Source organism: Pagrus major, chromosome 10 (genome assembly GCF_040436345.1).
Source record: "Pagrus major chromosome 10, Pma_NU_1.0".
Lineage (NCBI taxonomy): Eukaryota > Metazoa > Chordata > Actinopteri > Spariformes > Sparidae > Pagrus > Pagrus major.
Window position 1 is genome coordinate 6,975,207 of NC_133224.1, and position 22,942 is coordinate 6,998,148.

A 22,942-nucleotide genomic window follows, 5' to 3' on the forward strand; every position below is an offset into this window, starting at 1 on the left:
ACATATTGCACCTTTAATGTTTTCATACAAGTCCCCATCTTCTGCAGTTGTTCTTGAGAATGCTGCACCGCTGTTTAGCTGTGAAGCTCCAGAAATGTTTAGCGGACTACAAACTTCACCCGACTTTCCATCAGCATGTGGGTGTGTGAATTTTCCTTTTTGGGTGAACTGTTCCTTTAAAGGCTGCAGAACTCTAGGCATTTTAAATATACCTACATACTGTAAGTGAGGTTTTTTTCAGGGGCTTTCCTTGCATCAACATGAATTCGCATTTCAGCATTTTACAATTAGACACCTAAAGGGACGTGATCAACAAGCACCAGTCTGGCAGTATAGGCCAGGTCAGCGAGGTAAAGCAGGAAGTTGAGGGCAGTGAGCACCGCCACAGTGATCAGATTTCTCGTATTGTAGTGTTCGCGCTGATAATGTTTGGCAAACTGGAAGACGGGCCAGAGGATGGTCGCGCTCAAGTACATGATAACGGCCAGGAACCCGTAAGCTGACAGGATCTTGGAGAAGGGGATGGGGAGACAGCCGGTGCACTCGCCCACCACCACAGCCATGGAGAGGACGAAGCAGATGCAGTATACGGCCATGCACCACTCGAGTGCTGGATAGAAGTTGTACGACACAGGCTGGCTGACCAGGATGAAGATGATACAGGCCACAAAGGTCTGGCACACCTTCAGCAGGCCTGGAGCCGTAGCCATGTAACCCGCCACCTCTCCTGGCCTCGCTTTAGTCAGGCTCACCTCCCCCATGTAGGCTACCGCTGCCAGGCAGGAGAAGACGGTGGAGACGATGAGATGGGCGCGAACCTCGCTGGTTAGAGGCTGGTCCTTGATGTAAAACAGTGGGAAGATGACAGAGGCGGAGAAGCAGAGGAGGACGCCGTAGCAGGCGATAGGGATGGTGACGTTGGTCCAGGACTCCGAGACTCGGCTCTGAAGGTCGCTCTGTTCCACCAGCAGGATCAGCAGGGTGCAGGCGAAGCTGAACGCCCAGCAGAAGATGCACCAGTCAGCCATGCCTCCACGCGGTGGGCCTACATGTGCTGCGACACTGAACGCCACGCAAGTGAAGAGCAGGGCAGCTAAACGCACCCATAGCAGCTGGGAGGTGGGAAACCAGAATAATGGCATGATGGGAAATTACGACAAGTCTGGAGGGAAAAGAGGCTTCTGAAGTCCAGCGAGGATTAAGATGAGTCTTCAATACTGAACGTGTGATCTTGTGTCGGAGATGTCGTCACACACTCTGTGGATGTTTGTCACATACTCTGCAGGAAGACAATAAAAGAGGAGAGTGATCAGAATAAACTGAGGAAACGTTTGGTGAGAAGATGATGCAAGATAGGTACTGTGCAGTATCAGTGAAATACAAACATCCTGTGGTATTTTGTTTTAAAGATGAAAATTCAGTCACTATTATCTCACCTCCACGCTGATGGAAAGTCGGGTGAAGTTTTGTAGTCCACAAAACATTACTGGAGCTTCGTAGCAAAACAGCGTCACAGTATTCTCCTGAACAACTGAAGTAGATGGGGACTTGTTTTAAAAAGTTAATATATATACGAACAAAAAACGTAAAATGGTTCCATGCAGCTCGTCTGGTGTAATCCAAGTCTCCAGAAGCCCCGGGATCCCAAATTGATTTGAAAACGCCTGATTTACACCCTCGATGCAAGGTTGAAATGGTGCACGCTAATGCTTCTAGTGTAGCAGTTACAGTGAAGATTTTGGCTTTAATAAAGGGTGTAAACTACGTCTTTTCAAATCAGTTTGGGCTTCAGGTGACATAAATTACTGGACGTTGCCACGCTGTTTTGCTGTGAAGCTCCAGAAATGTTTTGTGGACTATGAAACTTCGCCCGACTGTCCAGAGTAGATCCTGACTGAATATTCATTTTTGGGTGAACTTTCCCTTTAAGTGGAGATTCTTTCTTTGAAATAAAGTAGTCCAAACTTAAAGCTGCTACAAGGAACTTTTATTATTACTTTTTTTTATTTTGGCGTCCCCTCGGTACAACCAGACTCGATTCATCCTCACAACTCTGCCATTAAAATCAGTTTCAATATTATGACCTTTCCAACCCGATGACAGGCATCAAGAATAACTATATAATGTCAATGTTCTCGCTGATTATCTTATTTATATTTATATTATTTGCTCATATAGAGGCATCAGTATTAAACTGAGACTGTGTAATAAAGCATCATAAAAGTCTGAACAGCCTGTGATGAAGAATTTCCCAGTTGTCCAGTGCCCAGTCTTAACAGAAGGCTTGAAATATGGTGTCACATAATTTTGTTAATTTAATCATTAATGAGTGGATCATCCCTGACTGGCAGGCCTGGGCTCAAACTCAAGTTGTGTAAAGACTGAGGAATGTGTGAGGAACCTCGGTTTGGCGGTTCAAGCTGTGACCTGTGCAGGGACGTTTAAGGGAAGATGAAACTTAAAGGAGTTGGAAAGTCCCTCAGCCTCAGAAACGAAAGCACATTCACAACTCCAGGCTGTGAACGGTTTGATATTTATGCCCTCTAGTGTCCAAACTGTGCTGGTTTTTAGTTCAGCTGCAGTTCATTTTTAATTATGCAACACAAAATAACTAATTACTAATTTACATTTTACAATCTGTAGCTCATTCGTGACCCTCTAGACCCCTGAAACACATAAGCTCTGTGTATATAACCCTTATGTAACCCGGTATTCTCATTGAGATCCAGATCCCAACAATTTAAGTTGGAGCATCGTGAACAGACATGACGCGTGAGTGTACAATCATTTTCCAGTCCTCAAGACAGAAGGCAAGGCAAGTTTATTTGTATAGCACAATTCAGACACAATTCAGAAACAAAACATTAAAACAAGTTCAGAAATAGGAAAGTAAGCTAAAATAGAAGAGGTTTAAAAGAGACGAGACTAGAAACTGGTTGCTCCTGTATTCATGTTTTGGGTTTTCTTTCCAGTATTTATTGTCAATGACGTGGCACCGGCCTACGCACTTCTTTACCAGATCACTCATAAGCTTTTTCTAAAATTCTGCATCTTACAACGTAAATGCATTGTTGAGTTCGGAGTGAAATAACTGAAAGAAATGAATTTATCGGCCAATGTTCAAAATTAAAGTACAAGACTGCCAGAGTATGTGATGTTTTCTGTATCTTTTCTGAGTTCGGGCACCAGTTCACTCCTTCACGTGTTGCACAACAGATGAAGTGATAAAAAAAAAAAAAGATCACGTGTTTTTCAGGCATGTGCAATGTTCTCTCACACAATTGGATGATAATCTGGCCTTTCGATCAATTTTTGGTCGATACCGAAACAATCATGTCACGACCGAGACTTCACCAGCTTCCATTGTTTTCCATCACCATCTTGTCTATTGACTTGAGCAGCTCCTCCACCTGACGCTGGTTGCTCCTGCACAGCTCTGAACACATTAGTACATGTGTAACAATAATAGATGTTTGGTAGTGATGTGATATAGTGTATAGTGTAGGGGTGAGGCTATAACCATTCTCAGCCAGTGGACAACTATACAGAATACTCTGTATACATTAATATAGGAATCCCCACCTTAAGTTACTTAAATATTCTGTATACTGACCCTGCGAACCTCGGCAGCTTTGGCAGCAGCTCAAACACTTCACAGAAAATTCTATCTATCTGTCTCATCACATCTATCTGCGTCAAAGGAACTAAAAGGCCTGATGGTAGAGGAAATTGAAGCCAGGCAACAGGTATTGTAAGGTAGACAAAATAGTGAGTTGACAAACAAAGTGTGCACATTGTTCATGAAGTTCACCACAACCTTGGACACAACAACAAACAACACCAACCCTACATGGCCAGCAGGAAAATTGCTTACTGTAGGTCAAGTCTAGACATTTGTTAGAGATAAGATCATTTCCACGTCAAATAAGGTTTTATAAATATGAAGGTCAGTGATTGCACACGATTGGTGGCATGCACATACAAATCATTACAACGTTCAGGCAGTCATGTTTGTCATTCAGTTATTTTTGTATATAAGAAATCCTCATTGGACAAAAATCACCAAATCAGATACTACTGCAATAATAGTGATAATGCAGCTACTTTAAAGTAGCAACAACGATCACATATAAACAGGTGAAAGGGACGATCAGCGCCCCCTAAAACTGAGAAGCTGCCGCCTGAATGTTTTCACACTTTTCTTTATTATTGGGAAAAAGTAATGTTAGAACAGAGTCAATGACCGGTCACACCCTCTACTTTTCACAAGCAGCAAAAGGCTCACAGTGTGGAAGTCAGCTGTTATTAAACTAAGACTTCAGTGTAGCTTATAAAAATGAGAGCATTATAATTCACATTATATAGGAAAAGAAAAAAAAGGAGGAAAATGGCAGCCAGAGTGTAGTGCCTCTGCACTGTAAAAAATGATTCAACACAAAACAACAACATCAAGTTTCTGTATCTTAAGACTCAATGTGCAGTGATCAGTCCTGCAGAAAGAAATTAACTTACTGTCAAGTGAAGAACCTGTGGAGCGACAATCAGTCGGAGCAACGAGGCTGCCAGTGTGCATGTGAATGTATTTCATGTATCTTCTGTAAAAAAACAGCTCCCTTTAGACTATGTGTTTATGCACGTAAACTCACGATGCTGACCTCATGTTATGACTCAGTGATAATCTGATTGTGAAAACACAGACATGTTGGACTTCTTTTAATCTGGTGCATGTACCAGTGCTGGTATGTGGTTTATCTTACCGTTGTCCTAAGTGAACCTGTGGAGCGACAATCAGTCAGAGTAATGAGGCTGCCAGTGTGCATGTGAATGTATTTCATGTATCTTCTCTGAGTTTGGCTGCCACGTTCACTTCTTGACTACACAAAGTGAGGGAAAAAAGTGTCCTACATGAGGTCCTACATGAACACAAATCTGTACAGGGTGATGCCTAATCCACACAACAGCTTTTACTCATATTAACAAGCTTCTGCTGCGACTTCTCTTAATTCTTTCTTAATTCCAGAGGCGATCTTTGTCAAAGCAATCAACTTTGCTTTTGTTTTTTTAATTTATTTTGCTTATTTTGAGTTTTGAATTTAAAAAATGTCACTCTTCATTACGATCCATGGCTTGCTGATCTTCTCTGCAGGTATGTTGCTCCTTTTACAGGACAAGCGGTGACCTTATCTACAGTCCAGTGTCAGTGAAAAGTGCAGAATGTTACATAACCTGTCTGAATGTTTCCTGTTGTCTTTGGCACCTCATCTGACTTCTACCACACATTTCATCTCCCTACAGGATGATTACCGGAGCAACAAAGGTGTGTTGCAAATGTCTTCATCGTTGCATTATGAAAGTCGCACCAACACATTGTGGAACCACATTTCATCACTTGAATTGTGTTCACGGAGACGTTCTTGAACCTCTCCATCATAGATTTTCCCTTCTTCTTCAGTTTCTCCTTCAGCTAATGTTGCTATGTGTCTCCATCTAGATATATCTGAAATATAGTGCAATGATACATCACAGCCCTTTTTTTAAAGATTCAGTTCAGTCTCTACCCCACCCTCTCTCTCGGGCCCTCCTTGTCTCTCTTTCACTTATTCAGCTGTGTTCGCTTCTCTTTAGGTTGAACATTAACCAGAGCTTCTTTATTTAGTGTGTTTGCTGAGGGGGAATTATAGACAGGGCAGTCACACTTGGACGCTATATTTGATTATCTGATTTATTCATCATGGGCAGGGCACATTAATCAATATTACTTTGAATTAAGCCAAAACATAGGCTAGCCCAGATGTACATGCAAACACGAACGCTCTTTGTTACTGGGGTGAATTGAAATCACCCACCTGCTCCTCGTTCCCCTGATTACTGTGGTAGTATCTCGACCCACCAGCCTCCCAGATTGTCTTATGTAATAACTCATAAGCTTCTGCTAACGTTAGCAAACAATCACTATTGCTACACGACACTGGATGTAAACAAGGAAGTGGTTGAATGCTTAAGATAGCTCATGAGGTTATCAATACATTATTTTACCTTTCACTATCCATATTCAAGAAGCGGTGTAATGATAACAGTTTGTCAGATCTCCTGTCTTTGTACGACTCACTATCACAAACACAGCAACGAAACATCCCAGCATTTGAGCTTCCCGTCCTGATGTCAGAATGGCCGCCGTGTGAACAAGGTCTACTGCCCGGTTTTGACCTCTTTCTGTTCCTTCGTACTTTTTAAAGACTTTGGACATGCGCTTAACCTAACAGCCGACATTACGCTGACGATGGCAGAGTGATTCTGAGTAGTGTTGGGTGGTCGACCACTTTGGTTTAGAGGATGAATCTGACTGACTTTCTTGATCCCCTGACTTTTACATCTAACAATGAGGTTATTATTTTGTGCTTGTAGTGAAATATCTTGCCATTGAAAATTGTTAAGGATATCAGTTGTGTTCAGAGGATGAATACTAATGACAGTGATCCCCATATGTTTCACGTAGCGCCACCCGCAGGTCAAAATTTTCACTCATCCTGTGACATACCTCAATGTCTGCCTGGTGAATTGGCACAAAATCAATCCAGACTGAAAAATCACAAAAAATGTCAGATCGATTTCCATGAAATTTTGTACAGACATGTGTGATACTCAACAATGAATGCTGCGGATTTTGATGATCCCCTGTCATTTCAGGTAGCACCATCATAGGGCTGGGCACTATATATGATATATATCATTATCGTGAAATTACACTATATACTGATTTTGAATATAGTTATATTGTGATATGGCATAGGTGTTGTTTTTTCCTGGTTTTAAAGGCTTCACTTATCAGTCTGTTTCACTTGTTCTAATAATTTGTCTTTACTTAGTCATTACATCCACATTACTGATGATTATTTATCATAAGTGTCATTGTGTTAATATTTAGTCATCCCTACAATATTGTTGCACTATCAATATTGATGTATTTGGTCAAAAATATTGTGATATTTGATCTTGTTGCTCAATTCAAGCATTTCTGAAGTGATTTTGTATTTTATATAATGTGTATCGTGAACAGCCTGAAAATATTGTGATATTATTTTAAGGCCATACTGCCCAACCCCACATCATCACCTGTTCAGTGTGTCCAATAGTTTTGTATTAAAACAAATACCTGCAAAATAATGACAAATGATAAAGTAAAAACTTTATTTGCTCAAATAAAAATTTTCATAGGCTTCATTTTATTTATTGTTCATATTCGCACCATGCACCTGTGTTTATGCACCATGCACTTGATTTTATGTATTCTTGTATGTATTCTATTCTTGTAAAGTGTCTTTGAGAGTTTTTAAAAGCGCTGTACAAATAAAATGTATTATTATTATTATTATTATATTGGCCTTGCTGTTGCACTGTAATCCACTAGGAAGCACAATTATTTTTGCAGGAGCATCAGAAGCTAATAAAATGATGTTGCACATACAGTAAGTGTTATTTTCAGAGTACTTTTTGCAACAGGAAACTGAACAATGTTTTAATGGCAGACAGAAACATAACCAACAGTGTACATTGGTTTGATTTAAACAATTGTTAAGATCATGTATGTATAAATGCTGTTAAAAATGTTTTATATTTGTGCTTTGTATTGACACTTAACAGTGTATGCACTAAACAACACATTACACCAACATGCAGTCAGCTTGTGAAACAAGAATAAGTATCTTAAGTTTGAAGCTCAGGTCAGAATTATGACCTATTGCATATGAATTAACAAAATCGTCAATGGTCAAAGCTTTTTTAGAACATCTTTTTAATTTAATCTACCACTTTGTCCCCTGTCGTCAAGTGTCAAACATCAGGTTGGTTTGACACTGAAAGTCTGTTGAAAGCATCATTTGCTTTATTTAAGTCAGATTGGGTTTTATTCCTGACGGCCTCTGCTGCCCTCTTTGCTGCCTCCTTTGGTGTGTCTGCTCCCTCAGCTGCACGATATCCTTCAACCCCTCCTCTCACTGCTCCCGCTGCTGCTGCAACAGGTACCACTACAGCTGGCACAGCTGCTGCTGCTCCCCCCGCAGCTACTCCTGCTATCAGTCCAACTGCTACTCCTCCTCCAGCTTTTACTGTTTTGCTTATAGCTTGACGTAATTGTACTGGCTGCGAAGAGTCACTTAAAGCTGTGACAACTAGACCAACCATTTCGACTACACCAAAGAATGCTCCCACCAGTATACCTGTTCCAACACCTGCCAGTCTGATCAAAAGCCTGTTAAATATGCTGATCTTAGCCTTTTTTCTGATCTCTTTCTCTGTCATGTTTCCTGATAACTGTCTAATTTTCTCCTCCTCTTGTTGTATTTCTTCATCCACTGCTTGCAGCACCTCATTGGTGTAGCACCTTCCCTTGTTTTCCATCACCATATTGTCTATCGTCCTAAGCAGCTCCTCCACTTGGAACTGGTTGCTCCTGTATTCATGCTTTGGTTTTTCTTTCCAGTATTTATTGTCAATGACGTGGCACCTGTCTCCACACTTCGTCACCAGATCACGCATAGACTCATTCTGGCGGACAAAATCCTGGATTGTCTTTCCCTCGGGGAGCTGGTTACCATGAGTGAAGACAACCGTCGCGTATTTGAAGACTTCCTCAGAAAAGTGGTTGCGTATTGTGTTGATGACATCCTCTTCGTGCTTTGTGAATTTCTCCACTTTGAGCACAATGAGAAAAGCATGAGGCCCAGGAGAGCACTCTGTGATACACCTCACTATCTCCTCCTTCAGCGCCTCCTCAGATCTTTTTGTGTCAAAGAAACCAGGAGTGTCGATCAGAGTCATGCTTCTTCCCATGACTGATGTTGTTTTTGCGCGACATTTTTTTGTTCCAGAGTTGAGAGTATCATCGGTCTTGAAGAGTTTTTCTCCAAATATGGTGTTAGCCAGGCTGCTTTTCCCAGCTCCAGTTTTTCCCAAGATGACAATTCTCCTTTCATTTAACCCTGAAAGAGAATAATGTCCATCAATAATCCTGTCCATATGTCTTTTTTTAATACATAAGACGATACACATGAACTCAATTAAAGATGTGCAATTAAATAAAAATCCTCACTGGTCAAAATTCAAGATTTAAAGAAAAAACACTATTTAAAATACATCTGCATTATCACTATAAGAGAGTGAAGAATTGTGTGTCAATACAAAAAGAGAGGCATACAATAGTAGCAATATAAATAGTAATAGTAACAATCATTGTTCAATAATAAAATAGGGTTAGGGTTATTATTTTGTAAAAAGCTTTTAATAGTAGTGATGATCAGGTATTATTTGACCCTGTTTAATATTAGGTATTTGATACTGAGTCCAATCCAATACTTACCTATATATTGATTAACTGTATATCTGAACTAGGGCTGCTTTGACTACTCAGAGCCACGACCTTTGGAGCGAACTGCACATCCGATCATTGTTGTCACCTCATGGTTAAACACAAGCATTGTCTCCCATGTTTGTGATGGAAGGATAAATAATCTGGCAGATGTGCAGTGCAGAGCTTTTTTGATTTCTTTTTATGATTAATGATTTCTTAACTCCTCTATTTCTTCATATCGCAGTATATATCATGGAAAAGACAAGATGTGGCAACGTTTTTTCCAGTAAAGTCCCGCTTCTCTTTTTTTTTTCTCAAAAAATGACAAGCTGCCACCTGAATGTCTGTCCACTTTATATTAATGAAAAGATGATCGAGAAGAATTAACTGATTTGTTCCATCAGAGGAGCTATCCTAATTTCAGAAGTCAATCAAATCATTTATGACAATCAAATCCTCTACTTTTCACATGTAGCAAAATGCCCGTAGTGTAGAGAAAACAGGATTTTGATCACCTTCATTTTTGCCAGAGCCGAGTATGGATTAGCTCACTACATCAGCAGTTCATACGTATGAGAGCATCACAATTCACATTAGAAGAAGAAGAAGGAGAAGAGGAAGAAAAAGAGGAAGAGGAAGAGGAGGAAGAAGAAGAAGAAGAAGAAGAAGAAGAAGAACGAAGAGGAGGTGGTCTACGGCAGCCATTTTAGTCTAATACCTCTGCACTGTGAAAAACGATTTAATAGAAAACACCTGTTAATTGAATTTATGCATCTTACATATAAATGCGCAGTGTTCAGTCCTGACAGAAATAACAAGTCAACTTACCATTCATGTTGAGTCTATTAGAGCGACAAGACTGCCAGTGTATTGAATATGTTTCCTGTAACTTCTTTCAGTTCCTGCCAGCGCTTCATTTCCTGACTGCACAGAGTGCACATCCAGTTAACATTTCTGACGACACAGCATAACCACTACTAGACTGAAATATTCCACCACATGTTTTTGGTTAAATGACCATCTGACCAACTTGACCATCTGACCAAAACTATTAATCTGGTCTTTATTAGACAGTAAACAAAGACAGTTATACCCCACGTAAACTAATAAGATGTCATAAGCTGTAATTTGTATTAAATTATGTCAAAACAAGAAATTATGTTCTTTATTGGAAAATAAAAAACACTGTTATACCCTAACTAACTAATAAAAGAGGTAACAAGTCGAATTTTATATCAAATTAGAGAAAAACCTAGACCTAAAAGGTACTATACTTAAATACTAGTATGCTAAAATATACTCTAATTAGAAACCAAATAGTTGACTCAAAGTATCCCACAGTGCATTGTGAAAAGTACAACCAATGGTCACTAACCAAGCATTATATACCATCATGCATTGCAATGGAGAGGACAAAAAATGACCCAAACGATGTCCAAAAGTATTTTTTATTCGACCGATGAGCTCCCTATATAGTTCACTATGTAGAACTCCCTGTCTAGTAAATAGGGAGGAGTGAATGAGTCCAACATTCTGTGTTTTCTCTAACAGATTATTATTAAACCAAAAAAACACGTGATGGAACATTTCTGTTTAGTGGTGGTTATACTGTGTCAAGAGAAATGCACGTTGCATGGTCAGGAAGTGGCAGCCAAACTCAGAGAAGATACAGGAAACACATTCACATGCGCACCAACGGTCTTGTCACTAACTGTCGCTCCGCACTTACTTCACGACAAGGACGACATGGACGGTAATTTGATTTCTTTCAGTTGTAGATGTAGGATGTAGACATTTAATGAGCAGCTGTTTTGTATTAAATCCTTTCCAAAAATGATTTGATTACAAAGAAAGGTGTAGGCAGGTTCTCATTTTTAGGCAGTGCTGATAGTCGCTTTCAGCTGTTTACTATCGCTGGCAGGTCATAAACCTGGTTGTTGTCTGCAAGCTTGTGTCTGTCTGTGGCAACTCTGCTGAAGATTGTTTATGAGAATTACAAGAGTTGTGTCCTTTTAGTTAAACTTTACTTACTGTCATATCTTAATTTAATCTTATCACTGATGATAGGTGGAAATAAGGTGTGCCATATTTATTAGCCTGCAGCTGTTATTTCAAAGTGTCAGATACACTTTTAATCAATATTTAGGTAAATTATTCTCAATGTGTTCACAGCATAGTTTATCTTACTGTATATTATTGAACATTGATTGGCACTGTCAGATACATAAGACATTCTTCAACAACAATAATCTGCCTCTATGTATTGCCTCAATTCTGTATTGTCTTTTTGTGATAATGCAGATATTTCTACTGATTTCCATTTTTATTGTGATTTTTTTAATTATAATTTAGCTCTTGTGTAACTTCCGATACATAAAAACAACCAGACAACAAATGAGGAGGATTAACTGATGGACATTATTCTCTTTCAGAGTCAAAAGACATAAGAATTGTCATCTTGGGAAAAACTGGAGTTGGGAAAAGCAGCCTGGCTAACACCATATTTGGACACAGAGACTTCAAAATCAGCCACACTCTCAACTCTGAGACCAAAAAATGTCAAGCAAAAACCAGGTCTCTCAATGGAAGAAGCATCACTCTGATCGACACTCCTGGTTTCTTCGACACAGACAGATCTGAGGAGGAGCTGAAGCCTGAGATAGTGAGGTGTATCACAGAGTGTGCTCCTGGGCCTCATGCTTTTCTCATTGTGCTCAAAGTGGAGAGAATCACAGAGCAGGAGCAGGTTGGAGTGAACAAAATACAGGAATACTTTTCTGAAGAAGCTTTCAAATATGCCACAGTTGTCTTCACATGTGGTGACCAGCTCCCCGAGGGAAAGACAATTAAGGATTTTGTCAACCAGAATAAGCTGGTGAGTGACCTGGTAATGAAGTGTGGAGGCCGGTGCCACGTCATTGACAATAAATACTGGGAAGACAAACCAAAGGATGAATACAGGAGCAACCAGTTCCAGGTGGAGGAGCTGTTCAAGACGATAGACGAGATGGTGAAGGAAAACAATGGAAGGTGCTACACCAATGAGGCGCTGCAAGTAGTAGAGACAATAATAAAACAAGAGGAGGAGAATTTTGGACAGTCATCAGGAAAATTGGTAAAACTAATGTCAAGGCTGTTGAATTATGCACCCCGCAGAGGCGGAACTGAATGGGTAACTGAAGGAAATTACACACCACTGACAGATGTAGGGATGACTGCAGAGGATGAAACGAATGGAGCCCAATCTGTCTCTGATGAACAAGATTGTGTTTTGGAATGACCATCGCTAAAACAGAGTTAAAACCTATGATGGGCAGTTACTCTTAAAGAAAGGGGACAGAATGTATCATCAAGTATTTTCTACTTCAATTAAATTAAATTATTTCTTCCTAACAATGTTTAACCCTTATGTTTCTTCAGAACATATAGGAACAGAATGTTTTACGGGGTGTTGCTATAACCTTTAAAAAAAGCTAGCTAGGCTCCTCGATAGCATAATGTAAGGTAATATTGCGTGACGTCTTTCGATGATATGCTAATTGAATTTAGACTAACTTTAGCATTTAGGGGCTACTCACAAATCCATTCAGTTTCAGTACCTTAAAGTACCCTTTATTAAATGTATATGTCAGCTGTTTCACATCATTTAAAAAGAGGGAACCACATCATTCAGAAAGAGGGAACCACATCATTCAGAAAGAGGGAACCACATCATTCAGAAAGAAGGAACCACATCATGGTCTGGGAGGAGGTCAGAGTTAAAAGAGCTCAAAAGTTAAAAGCTTTCAAGGTTAAACAGTCTTGTAAAAGTATCAAAAAAGGCAAAACAAAACAGAAAACAGCAAAAAAAACAATAAACAAACAAAGAAACAACTACGCTAGTCTGTCAAGTTAAAAAAAGTAGTTGAGAAACAGCTGGTGGATTATTTAAGCAGCCTAAGGCTGGGGTTGTTATGTTAATGTACAAGACATTTCCTTTTCTTACTGTCAACCCTGCTCTGCTGACACATCTGTTGTTTTGTTACAGATATATGTGATATAAATCAATATTTTCTGCAGCAGTGATATATTGGGGAAATATTGCTGTCCAAATAAAGATTTGCTGACAGTGGTACTTCTGGTCCGTGGTATTTATTTTCATGTCCAACATTCTGTGTTTTCACTATCAGTCAATAAACACATCGGCAGTTGTGTCTCTCTGATTGTCACACCACAGCTACTTTGGAAAACATGGATGGTAATTTAATTTCTTTCCATTATTTTTGACAGGACTGAACACTGCGCATTTTGTCGAGGTGTATTTTATTGTGAGGTTTTTTTGGAGTATTATTAGTAGTTCTGTTAAATAGTTCTCTGGTTGTTTTGCTAGTTTGGAGAACAAAATAACATCCTTTGCAATCAAATGTGTACCATAGCGCCTACTTATTGTATTTTACATTAGTAATAGTATGCATTTTGGATCTGATATGACATTGCATGACCTTATATAATTGTACGTAATAGTGTATGAGGATCTCCTACAGACCATTCACAAACTGATTTCCTTTCCAGGTAAAAACTTTATTTGCTCAGATTACATTTTTTCAAAGGTTTCATTTTATTCATTGTTTATATTTGACAGTACCTTGTAATCACTAACTGTATGTTCACTTCCTTCCACTGTACAAAAATATATATATATCTAAATTATATAATATAAATAGCCAAAATACCCCAGATACAGGCACTGTGAATTATACAGTCGAGCTGAGGTGTCATACACCTGCCCAACTCAAATCAGAGCAGGGCTCAGCTGTCAATCATGACATCACGCCCCCTTTTTTATGACATGAAATGACGAATTAAAACCAAACATATCAGAAAAATAAGATAGATAGTGATAGGAAAACAGTCACAGTGTACGCTAAAAAAAAACAACATTTATTAAAGATCCTATTTAAGAATGCTGTTAAAAATCTAATATGTTTGAGGTTTGTGGTGACAGTTTACAGTACATACAGTGGTGATCACATCAAAGGGACACTCTGGGAACAAGTGATTAAAGTTGGAAGCTCAAACAAGACGCACAACCTATTAGATATTACATATGAACAAAAAAACACCTTAATGTTTAAACCTGGTTTAGACCGACATTTTCATTTAATTTACAGGGAGATATCACTTTCTTAATATCAATTCTCTCATAGTTTTTCACAACTCTGTTTTCACTATGGTTGCGACAGTCTGTCCCGTGGTGTCAGCTGCATGGTATCCTCTAATATCCATCTAATACTCCTGCTCCTCACACTGCTGCTGTTTTGCCTAAAGCTGGTCTCTATTGTTATGAGGCCGAAGTCTAACTCCTAAATCTGATGGACTCATAACACCCAAAAAAATACTTAACAAGACTCTTGCAAAGCCTCTCAACATTTTCAAAAACTTGTTAAGTACATTGTCCTTAGCCTTCTTTCTGATCTCTTTCTCTGTCATGTTTCCTGATAACAGTCTAATGTTCTCCTCCTCTCGTTGTATTTCTTCATCCACTGCTTGCAGCACCTCATTGGTGTAGTAGCCTCCTTTATTTGCCTTGGTTATCTTGTCTATTGACTTAAGTAGCTTCTCCACTTGGAACTGGTTGCTCCTGTATTCGTGCTTTGGTTTTTCTTTCCAGTATTTATTGTCAATGACGTGGCACCTGTCTCCACACTTCTTCACCAGATCACGCATAGACTCATTGTTGCAGACAAAATCCTTAATTTTCTTTCCCTTAGGGAGCTGGTCACCATGAGTGAAGACAACTGTGGCAAATTTGAAAGCTTCTTCAGAAAAGTACTGTTGTATTTGGTTGATGATTTCCTGCTCGTGCTTTGTGAATTTCTCCACTTTGAGCACAATGAGAAAAGCATGGGGCCCAGGAGCACACTCTGTGATACACCTCACTATCTCCTCCTTCAGCGCCTCCTCAGATTTTTCTGTGTCAAAGAAGCCAGGAGTGTCGATCAGGTTGATGTTTCTTCCATTGAGAGATCTGGTTTCTGATTGACATTTTTCTGTTCCAGAGTTGAGAGTGTCATCAGGCTCGAAGAGTTCCTCTCCAAATATGGTGTTAGCCAGGCTGCTTTTCCCAGCTCCAGTTTTTCCCAAGATGACAATTCTCCTTTCATTTAACCCTGCAAGAGAAAAATGTCCATCAGTCATACTGTACATTTGTGTTTTCATTGTTTCCATGTATAAGAAGACACAAAAGAGCTCAATAACAAATCCTCACAGGTCAAAAATCACACTGAAAAGGGAAATCAGCAACGCGTTATAGTCATGTATTACTGTTAGCGGTAACGGAGTAATATAATATATAACATATTAATATAGGCTGTGTGTGTTCAATATAGCCGAGCCTGTAAGTCTCTGTGTGACTGAAATGATCCGTATTTCGTAGGCCTAATTTTGTCTTGTCATGTCATTATAGGCTACATCATAGAAGGTGTAGGTCTGTTGTGATTCATATGACTGAGCCTAAAAATAAAAATATTCATTCCTATCCCATAATATATCAGACTTTGATCCTTTGCGAGCCTGCTCATGTGTCCAAGGCCGTTCCTTTATTTATCAGAATCTCGGCTATTCAATTGTTCTACATAGATTATTTGGGCTTTTTGTTGAAAGTAACCAAAAAAGTAATGTAATAAGTAATTTATTACTCTACGCAGACAGTAATATTGTAACGTAATACATGACTTTAAAATGAAGGTAACTAGTAACATGTAATATATTGCATTTTGAAAGTAACTTGCCCAACACTGGTTATAAAATATCTGCGTTAAAGAGGCACTCAGCAAAATAATGATCAAGATCATCTTATGAAGCTTGTGTTTCAATCGCTGATCAATAATTTAAGATCATCAATGTGATGAAAAACACTAAAACGCTTTTAATAAATATAATCAGGTGTTTTAAACTATACACCCAATTTTAGAACAGAGTCAATCACCGGTGCAATCAAATCAGTTTTGACAGTCACATCCTCTACTTTTCACATGCAGCAACATGCTCGCAGTGTAGAGGCGGACTAAAACAGGACAGTTCAGTAGAGAAAAAAGCCCAAAACATTTAAGCCTAAGCTGATAGGATTGACTCAGAGCATCAGTAGCTTGTAAGTATGAGAGTATCATCATATGTAGAAAAAGAATAAGAAGAATGGCATGGCAGCCATCGTGTAATAACATCTGCACTGTGAACGATTTTACACAAAACAGCTGTTTATTAAATTTCTGTATCTCGCATCTTAATGTACAGTGTTCAGTCCCGACAGAAATAACTAGAAACTAACTTACCAGCCATGTTGTCCAAAGTGAAGTAACTGTGGGGCGACAATAAGTCGGCGACAAGGCTGAGTGTGTGAATGTGTTTCCTGTATCTTCACTTCCTTACAGCACACAGTGCAAAAAAAAAAAAAAAGAAGAAAGAAAAAAAGCATCCTATGATTTACATGCACATCCATTTTGCATTTCTCGAGACACAGTATAGTCACCACAGACAGAAACACTTCATCACACGTTCTTGGTTTAATGATAATCTGTTAACAGAAGCAGAATGTTGGACTTCTTCTCATCAAATGCATTTGCAGGCCCTTTGGCATACAGCTTAAAATCCATCATGTAGATGAGTACAACTGTCAGCTAAAGCTTTTCTGGTCATTATTAGCATTATTTCCAAATGTATCGCTGCTGCAGATATTGCAGATTAATGTCACATATCGTTCATGAAACACAACAGATGTGTCAGCAGACTCTAAAATGTAGCAACCCCAGCTGTTTGTCACTTCTACTACTCGTTCTGGCCTCTTCCCAGTTCATTCCCGGTCTTTTAATAGAGTGTGTGATAGCTGACATCTAGTTTTCTTGGCTGTCATTATTCTTTAATTCTTCTTCAGAGGTCACTTATAGGCAGACAGCAGTCCAGGGCCAGATCCAGATGGCGGCTGGCCCTTTTATGGAAACTCAAATCAAAAGCTCTTTCTTATGTATTTTATTTGAAAATGCAGACCGGACTTAATTGAAATGAGATGTGAAAACTGACGATATTGTCGAAATACAGGATTGTACTTGATGTAATTTGACAGCCAGTTGTTGACTACATACAGTAGCTTGTTTAATCTGCCATGAAGGGAACATTCTTTGGATGGTTAAGGTGAGAGTTTTGAATTGAAAACACATCACTATTCATTAAAACCTGTGTTCTTATCCTTTTAAAGGACAAGAGGTAACGTATCTCACAGTCCATTATATCAGTATAGAAAGTGCAGAATGACAGCTACCTAAGTCTGTGACATACCTGACTGTATGTCACAGCACATTGTAGAACCACATTCACAGTACATGCCACATTCAATCACAAGCTTTAAAGTTACAATATGTATTTGTTTGACTAAAAACTTTATTTGTATAGTATGTTCTTTTAAATGTTGCAATACTGATACTGTAAAAAAAAAAATCTGTAGCAAAAGATAAACAGAAGGATATGAAATTAGTTATGATGACAGTGCCCATGTATTGCAGAAGAAGTTCCTCTATCAACAACCAGTTCCTCAAATACACTTAATACATTTATTCCCACTTATTAATATATATAATCCCACAATAACTTGTCTTCTGCTGTTCACCTGTGTTCCAGTGTGTTGACTTCATTTTTATTTTAACACAAATACAAGCTGAACTTGTTTTTGTAAAATCCCACTTTGTCCGTGCACATTTCACACAGGTCAGTTCACATTTGAAGTTAAAGGAAAAGTTCACCCAAAAATGAAGATTCAGTCATAATCTACTCGCCCCCGTTGCCGAAGTTTTTGTAGTCCACAAAACATTTCTGGAGCCTCACAGCAAAACGGCGTTGTATCATTCTCCTAAACAACTGAAGTAGATGGGGACTCGTTTTAAAACGTAAAGCCACAGAAAACATAAAATGGAGATTTGGATTATGCTGGATGAGATGTATGGGGCCATTTTGTGTTTTGGTTTTTCTTTCAGTGTGTTTTAAAGGGGCAATACATAAAAGTTTTAGTTGAAAGCGTTCAAAAATTATCTAAAAATCTCAACAACAGAATAAAGAAAAAATAGCTGCGTTGAAATTATGATGTCTATGAAGAGTTGCAGAGATGTCCACTGAAGTTAGCATGCTAACCAGTTAGCCCTGGTCTGCCCTAGTCCAAAAATCCTACTAGCGGTGTAAACACTTACACTCCCCTGGTCCCTGAGCAGTCTGAACCGCTAGCTGCACGACTAACTAAGCTAACTAGCTAGTGGCAGCTACAGTTACCAGCAGTCAGCGGTTACTCAGGTGATATGCTGCCCCCTATTTGCCTTGAGGGGGTCCATTCTTACATATTGCACCTTTGATGTTTTCATACAAGTCCCCATCTACTTCAGTTGTTCAGGAAAATGCTGCAACGCTGTTTTGCTGTGAAGCTCCAGAAACGTTTAGCGGACTACAAAACTTCACCCGACTTTCCATCGGCATCGGGGTGAGAAGATAATGACTGAATGAATTTTCCTTTTTAGGTGGACTGTTCCTTTAAAGGCTGCAGATGTCTGGGCATTTTAAATATACCTACATACTGTAAGTGAGGTTTTTTTTTTGGGAGCAGAAGGGGCTTTCCTTGCATCAACATGATATCGCATTTCAGCATTTTACAATTAGACACCTAAAGGGAAGAGTCGTGTATGTTTTGTCAAGAATTCAACATCTGCTACACATTTCTGCAAAGCCACTCAAGCTTGTATCCACTCGGCGTGTCTCCCTTTGCTTCTCAGGCAGTGACAAACACCAGTCTGGCAGTATAGACCAGGTCAGCGAGGTAAAGCAGGAAGTTGAGGGCAGTGAGCACCGCCACAGTGGTCAGTTTTGTCGTATCGTAGCTGCGCCGATAATGTTTGTCAAACTGGAAGACGGGCCAGAGGATGGTCGCGCTCAAGTACATGATAACGGCCAGGAGCCCGTAAGCTGACAGGAACTTGGAGAAGGGGATGGGGAGACAGCCGGTGCACTCGCCCACACACAGCACCACCACAGCCATGGAGAGGATGAAGCAGATGCAGTATACGGCCATGCACCACTCGAGTGCTGGATAGAAGTTGTACAACACAGGCTGGCTGACCATGATGAAGATGATACAGGCCACAAAGGTCTGGCACACCTTCAGCAGGCCTGGAGCCGTAGCCATGTAACCCGCCACCTCTCCTGGCCTCGCTTTAGTCAGGCTCACCTCCCCCATGTAGGCGACCGCTGCCAGGCAGGAGAAGATGGTGGAGACGATGAGATGGGCGCGAAGCTCGCTGGACAGAAACTGGCCCTTGATGTAAAACAGTGGGAAGATGACAGAGGCGGAGAGGCAGAGGAGGGCGCCGTAGCAGGCGATAGTGATGGGGAAATTGGTCCAGGACACCGGGGTTCGGGCCTGAAGGCCGCACTGCTCCACCAGCAGGACCAGCAGGGTGCAGGCGAAGCTGAACGCCCAGCAGAAGATGCACCAGTCAGCCATGGATCCATAAAATGGGCCTACATGTGCTGCGACACTGAACGCCACGCAGGTGAAGAGCAGGGCAGCTAAACGCACCCATAGCAGCTGGGAGGTGGGAAACATGAATACTGGCATGATGGGAAATTACGACAAGTCTGGAGGGGGAAGAGGCTTCTGAAGTCCAGCGAGGATGAAGATGAGTCTTCAATACTGAACGTGTGATCTTGTGTCGGAGATGTCGTCACATACTCTGCAGGAAAACAATAAAAGAGGAGAGTGATCAGAATAAACTGAGGAAACGTTTGGTGAGAAGATGACAGAAGACAGGTACTGTGCAGTAAATCAGTGAAATACAAACATCCTGTTGTGTTTTGTTTCTTAAAGGAAATGCTCACCTAAAGATTAAAATTCAGTCATTATTATCTCACCTCCACGCAGTTTTAATTTTATGATTTATCCAACCCGGTGACAGGCATCAAGAATAACTATATAATGTCAATGTTGTCGCTGATTATCTCTTTTTCTCGTATAGAGGCATCAGTATTAAACTGACTCATTTAAGTGTGTACAATCATTTTCCAGTCCTCAAGACAGAAATATGCTCTACTTCAGTATAAGAAGCCCATGTTTATCTTTAGTTTCTGTGCCAGTAGCTCCACCTGCTGTGGATACTCATGTCTTTACAGCATATGATGATGTGTGATAAGGAAAAACTGCCCTCACAGGGAAAAGGGGTGGAGAGACCTGCTGAAGAGCAACAGGGGAGGGATTTCCACAGGTTTCATGCCCTCTGGGAGGAGGAAGTGGCTTTTTCTTACACACGGTACCGATCATGTTTGTTTCCACGGAACATACTGAGGTGTGGAAATGTAGTTTTGTTCAAAATTGTATCAAAACATGTAGAAATAACACATTTTAGATTTGTGTTTCTGGTGTTTGACACAGTAATCCTGTGATCGCCTTTTAACTTAAAGGAGAAGTTTACCCAAAAATGAAAATTCAGTCTTTATCTACTCACCAGGAAGTGTCGTGGTCCACAAAACATTTCTGGAGCTTAACAGCAAAACAGCAGATGGGGATTTTTTTTGTTTGTTTGTTTTAAAAAGGAAAAAACAAAACAAAACATAAAATGGCTGAAATCCGCTACGGTATCTTCAGCTATGGTGAAGATTTTGGCTTTAAAAACTATGTAAATAACGTCTTTTCAAATGAATTGGGATCTCAGGGCCTCCGGAGACTTGGATTACACCAGATGAGCTGTATGGAGACATTTTGTGTCTTTCTTTTCAGTTGCTTTTTTTACATTTTAAAAGAAGTCCCCATCTACTTCAGTTGTTTAGGGGAATGCTGCCACGGTCCGGGAATGTTTTGTGGACTACGAAACTTCACTCGACTATGACTGAAGTTTCATTTTTGGGTGAACGTTTCCTTTAAAGCTGCTGTAGGGGTTGTCATCCTTTTAGCTCACTTCCAGTCTGCTTTGCACTTTCCCTCCTCTCTAGTCACCACACAAACTCAGAGCGGTAACCACCAGAGACGGCAGCAAACGGGAGGATCCTCTGTCCTGATTGGATAAAGTGGGCAGGGATACCAGAACATTCATTTTCTCTTTTAATACAAGAGCAGGAGGAGGAGAGACATGATTACAGTGATTACTGGTGGATTATGGAGCTATTTAACACTTCTTTTAACTAAAACACATCACTTACAGCAGCTTTAACCTGTAGCTGCAGAAAGGCCGTGACTTGCTGCTACTCCACAGGCCCAGGCCCATCATCGTTCATGCTCTCTGCCAATGCAAACCCTAATCATGCGTAACTCCATTAGTCTTAACTCCAGCTTCCTGTTCTGCTTGTGTAAGACTCAGTGCACAGGAAGCAGCTCTGAAGAGCACGCCCGCAACACAATCAAACGAGCACCTAATCACTTTATCAGACAGACATAATGAGAGCCAGGCCCGGAGTCAGGAGTCAGAAAGTGCAGCTGAGACACAAAACAAACACTGAGATCACTGAATCACCTCTGGTCACATCACTGAGACGGATCTGGGTCAATATGTTGAGCTAAATGAGAAACCAAGAAAGATGTGGTTGTGGTGTGTGTGTGTGTGTGTGTGACCTCATACTGCTGACAGGAAACCAGACTTTGGTTTGCCTTTTTAGTTTGGTGATATGCATACCATGCGTGCCTGAGAGTTGGTTCTTAATATAGGCTGAACTGAGCTGGATGCTGCAGCTGTACAGAGCTGACACGGTGCCGCTGATTGTTTGGACTGGAACAGAGAAAGCTTCTTAAAAAGCGCAGATCTTTCATCTTTACGCACTCTCTTACAGTATTTCCGGCTTTACGCAGACACGCAGTAGCATTTTAGAGAAACCTGAGGAGATAAACTCACCTTTAAAGTCATCTTCTGTCAAATAGACATGTTATAATTGGCATATTAAGCGCGTAAAGAGGAGGTTTTCCGGACTACGTAGCGAATAACGGACATACCGCGCCCAGCGCTGTGGCGGCGTCCACAAATATACAATGGTAACACCAGCTGCGAGCTCCTACATGAACTCTTTGAGAGAAAAAATACAAAATTTGAGGCTCTTACCGATTTCTAGGCTCGGAGTTTGTCTCGTATCTTTTTGTTCTTTGCGTAAAGTCCCTGGAACAGCGTGCGCACTCGGCGGCGCATCCCCTCTCCCTCATCCAGCAGACTGGGTCCCACGCCCCGCACAGGCCTTATTTGGTAAAGTGTTGAAACCTCCTCTCCAAACCTCAGTTAGGTCATCGCGATTACGCTTCTCAAGTGTTTCATAATGCGTATTCAGAGCCGACCAAAGGCTTTATGGGGCCCTAAGCAGAAACTGATTTGGGGCCCCCCCCTTGCTCCCAGCTAAAGGCACCACCCACCTCAGCAATATTGTCCATGCTCCATCTTTGTCCATTACAGTCCCAGGTTACTGAAGCCTCCACAGAACCACTGCAGACGTTAAAGGTGCACTATGTAGTTTTGGGGAAGACGTTTTAATCAGAAGAGAAAGATCTTCATTGACTTTTTTTTTTTAAATAAACAAACTCTCTTTGTTTTCACGACTGAATGAACAGAATAAACA

General features: G+C 40.3%; 5 protein-coding genes across 5 annotated transcripts; 1 reads left to right on the top strand and 4 right to left on the bottom strand.

Moving 5' to 3' along the window:
- Nucleotides 1-287: 287 nt before the first annotated feature.
- Nucleotides 288-1,142, bottom strand: LOC141004107 (myeloid-associated differentiation marker homolog). Its single transcript, XM_073475603.1, has one exon. The coding sequence runs from the start codon at nt 1,140-1,142 to the stop codon at nt 288-290; it is 855 nt and encodes a 284-aa protein (XP_073331704.1).
- A 6,645-nt stretch (nt 1,143-7,787) lies between these two features.
- LOC141003937 (GTPase IMAP family member 7-like) lies at nt 7,788-10,218 on the bottom strand. The gene is made up of 2 exons (XM_073475423.1): nt 10,175-10,218; nt 7,788-8,978 (listed from the first exon to the last, which is right to left on the bottom strand). Exons 1-2 carry the CDS (start codon nt 10,179-10,181, stop codon nt 7,831-7,833), a joined length of 1,155 nt encoding a protein of 384 aa, XP_073331524.1. The 5' UTR covers nt 10,182-10,218; the 3' UTR covers nt 7,788-7,830.
- Nucleotides 10,219-11,086: 868 nt separating this feature from the next.
- On the top strand, nt 11,087-13,426 carry LOC141003821 (GTPase IMAP family member 7-like). Its single transcript, XM_073475286.1, has 2 exons — nt 11,087-11,099; nt 11,779-13,426. The coding sequence occupies exons 1-2, from the start codon at nt 11,093-11,095 to the stop codon at nt 12,624-12,626; spliced, it is 855 nt and encodes a 284-aa protein (XP_073331387.1). The 5' UTR covers nt 11,087-11,092; the 3' UTR covers nt 12,627-13,426.
- A 459-nt stretch (nt 13,427-13,885) lies between these two features.
- Nucleotides 13,886-16,773, bottom strand: LOC141003851 (GTPase IMAP family member 7-like). Its single transcript, XM_073475326.1, has 2 exons — nt 16,657-16,773; nt 13,886-15,495 (listed from the first exon to the last, which is right to left on the bottom strand). The coding sequence occupies exons 1-2, from the start codon at nt 16,661-16,663 to the stop codon at nt 14,648-14,650; spliced, it is 855 nt and encodes a 284-aa protein (XP_073331427.1). The 5' UTR covers nt 16,664-16,773; the 3' UTR covers nt 13,886-14,647.
- A 95-nt stretch (nt 16,774-16,868) lies between these two features.
- Nucleotides 16,869-22,543, bottom strand: LOC141003852 (myeloid-associated differentiation marker homolog). Its single transcript, XM_073475327.1, has 2 exons — nt 22,438-22,543; nt 16,869-20,088 (listed from the first exon to the last, which is right to left on the bottom strand). Exon 2 carries the CDS (start codon nt 19,971-19,973, stop codon nt 19,128-19,130), a length of 846 nt encoding a protein of 281 aa, XP_073331428.1. The 5' UTR covers nt 19,974-20,088; nt 22,438-22,543; the 3' UTR covers nt 16,869-19,127.
- Nucleotides 22,544-22,942: the final 399 nt, after the last annotated feature.

Coding starts and splice junctions, on each gene's coding strand:
- LOC141004107 (XM_073475603.1), bottom strand. CDS start 1,142: ATGCCATTATTCTGGTTTCCCACCTCCCAGCTGCTATGGGTGCGTTTA.
- LOC141003852 (XM_073475327.1), bottom strand. CDS start 19,973: ATGCCAGTATTCATGTTTCCCACCTCCCAGCTGCTATGGGTGCGTTTA.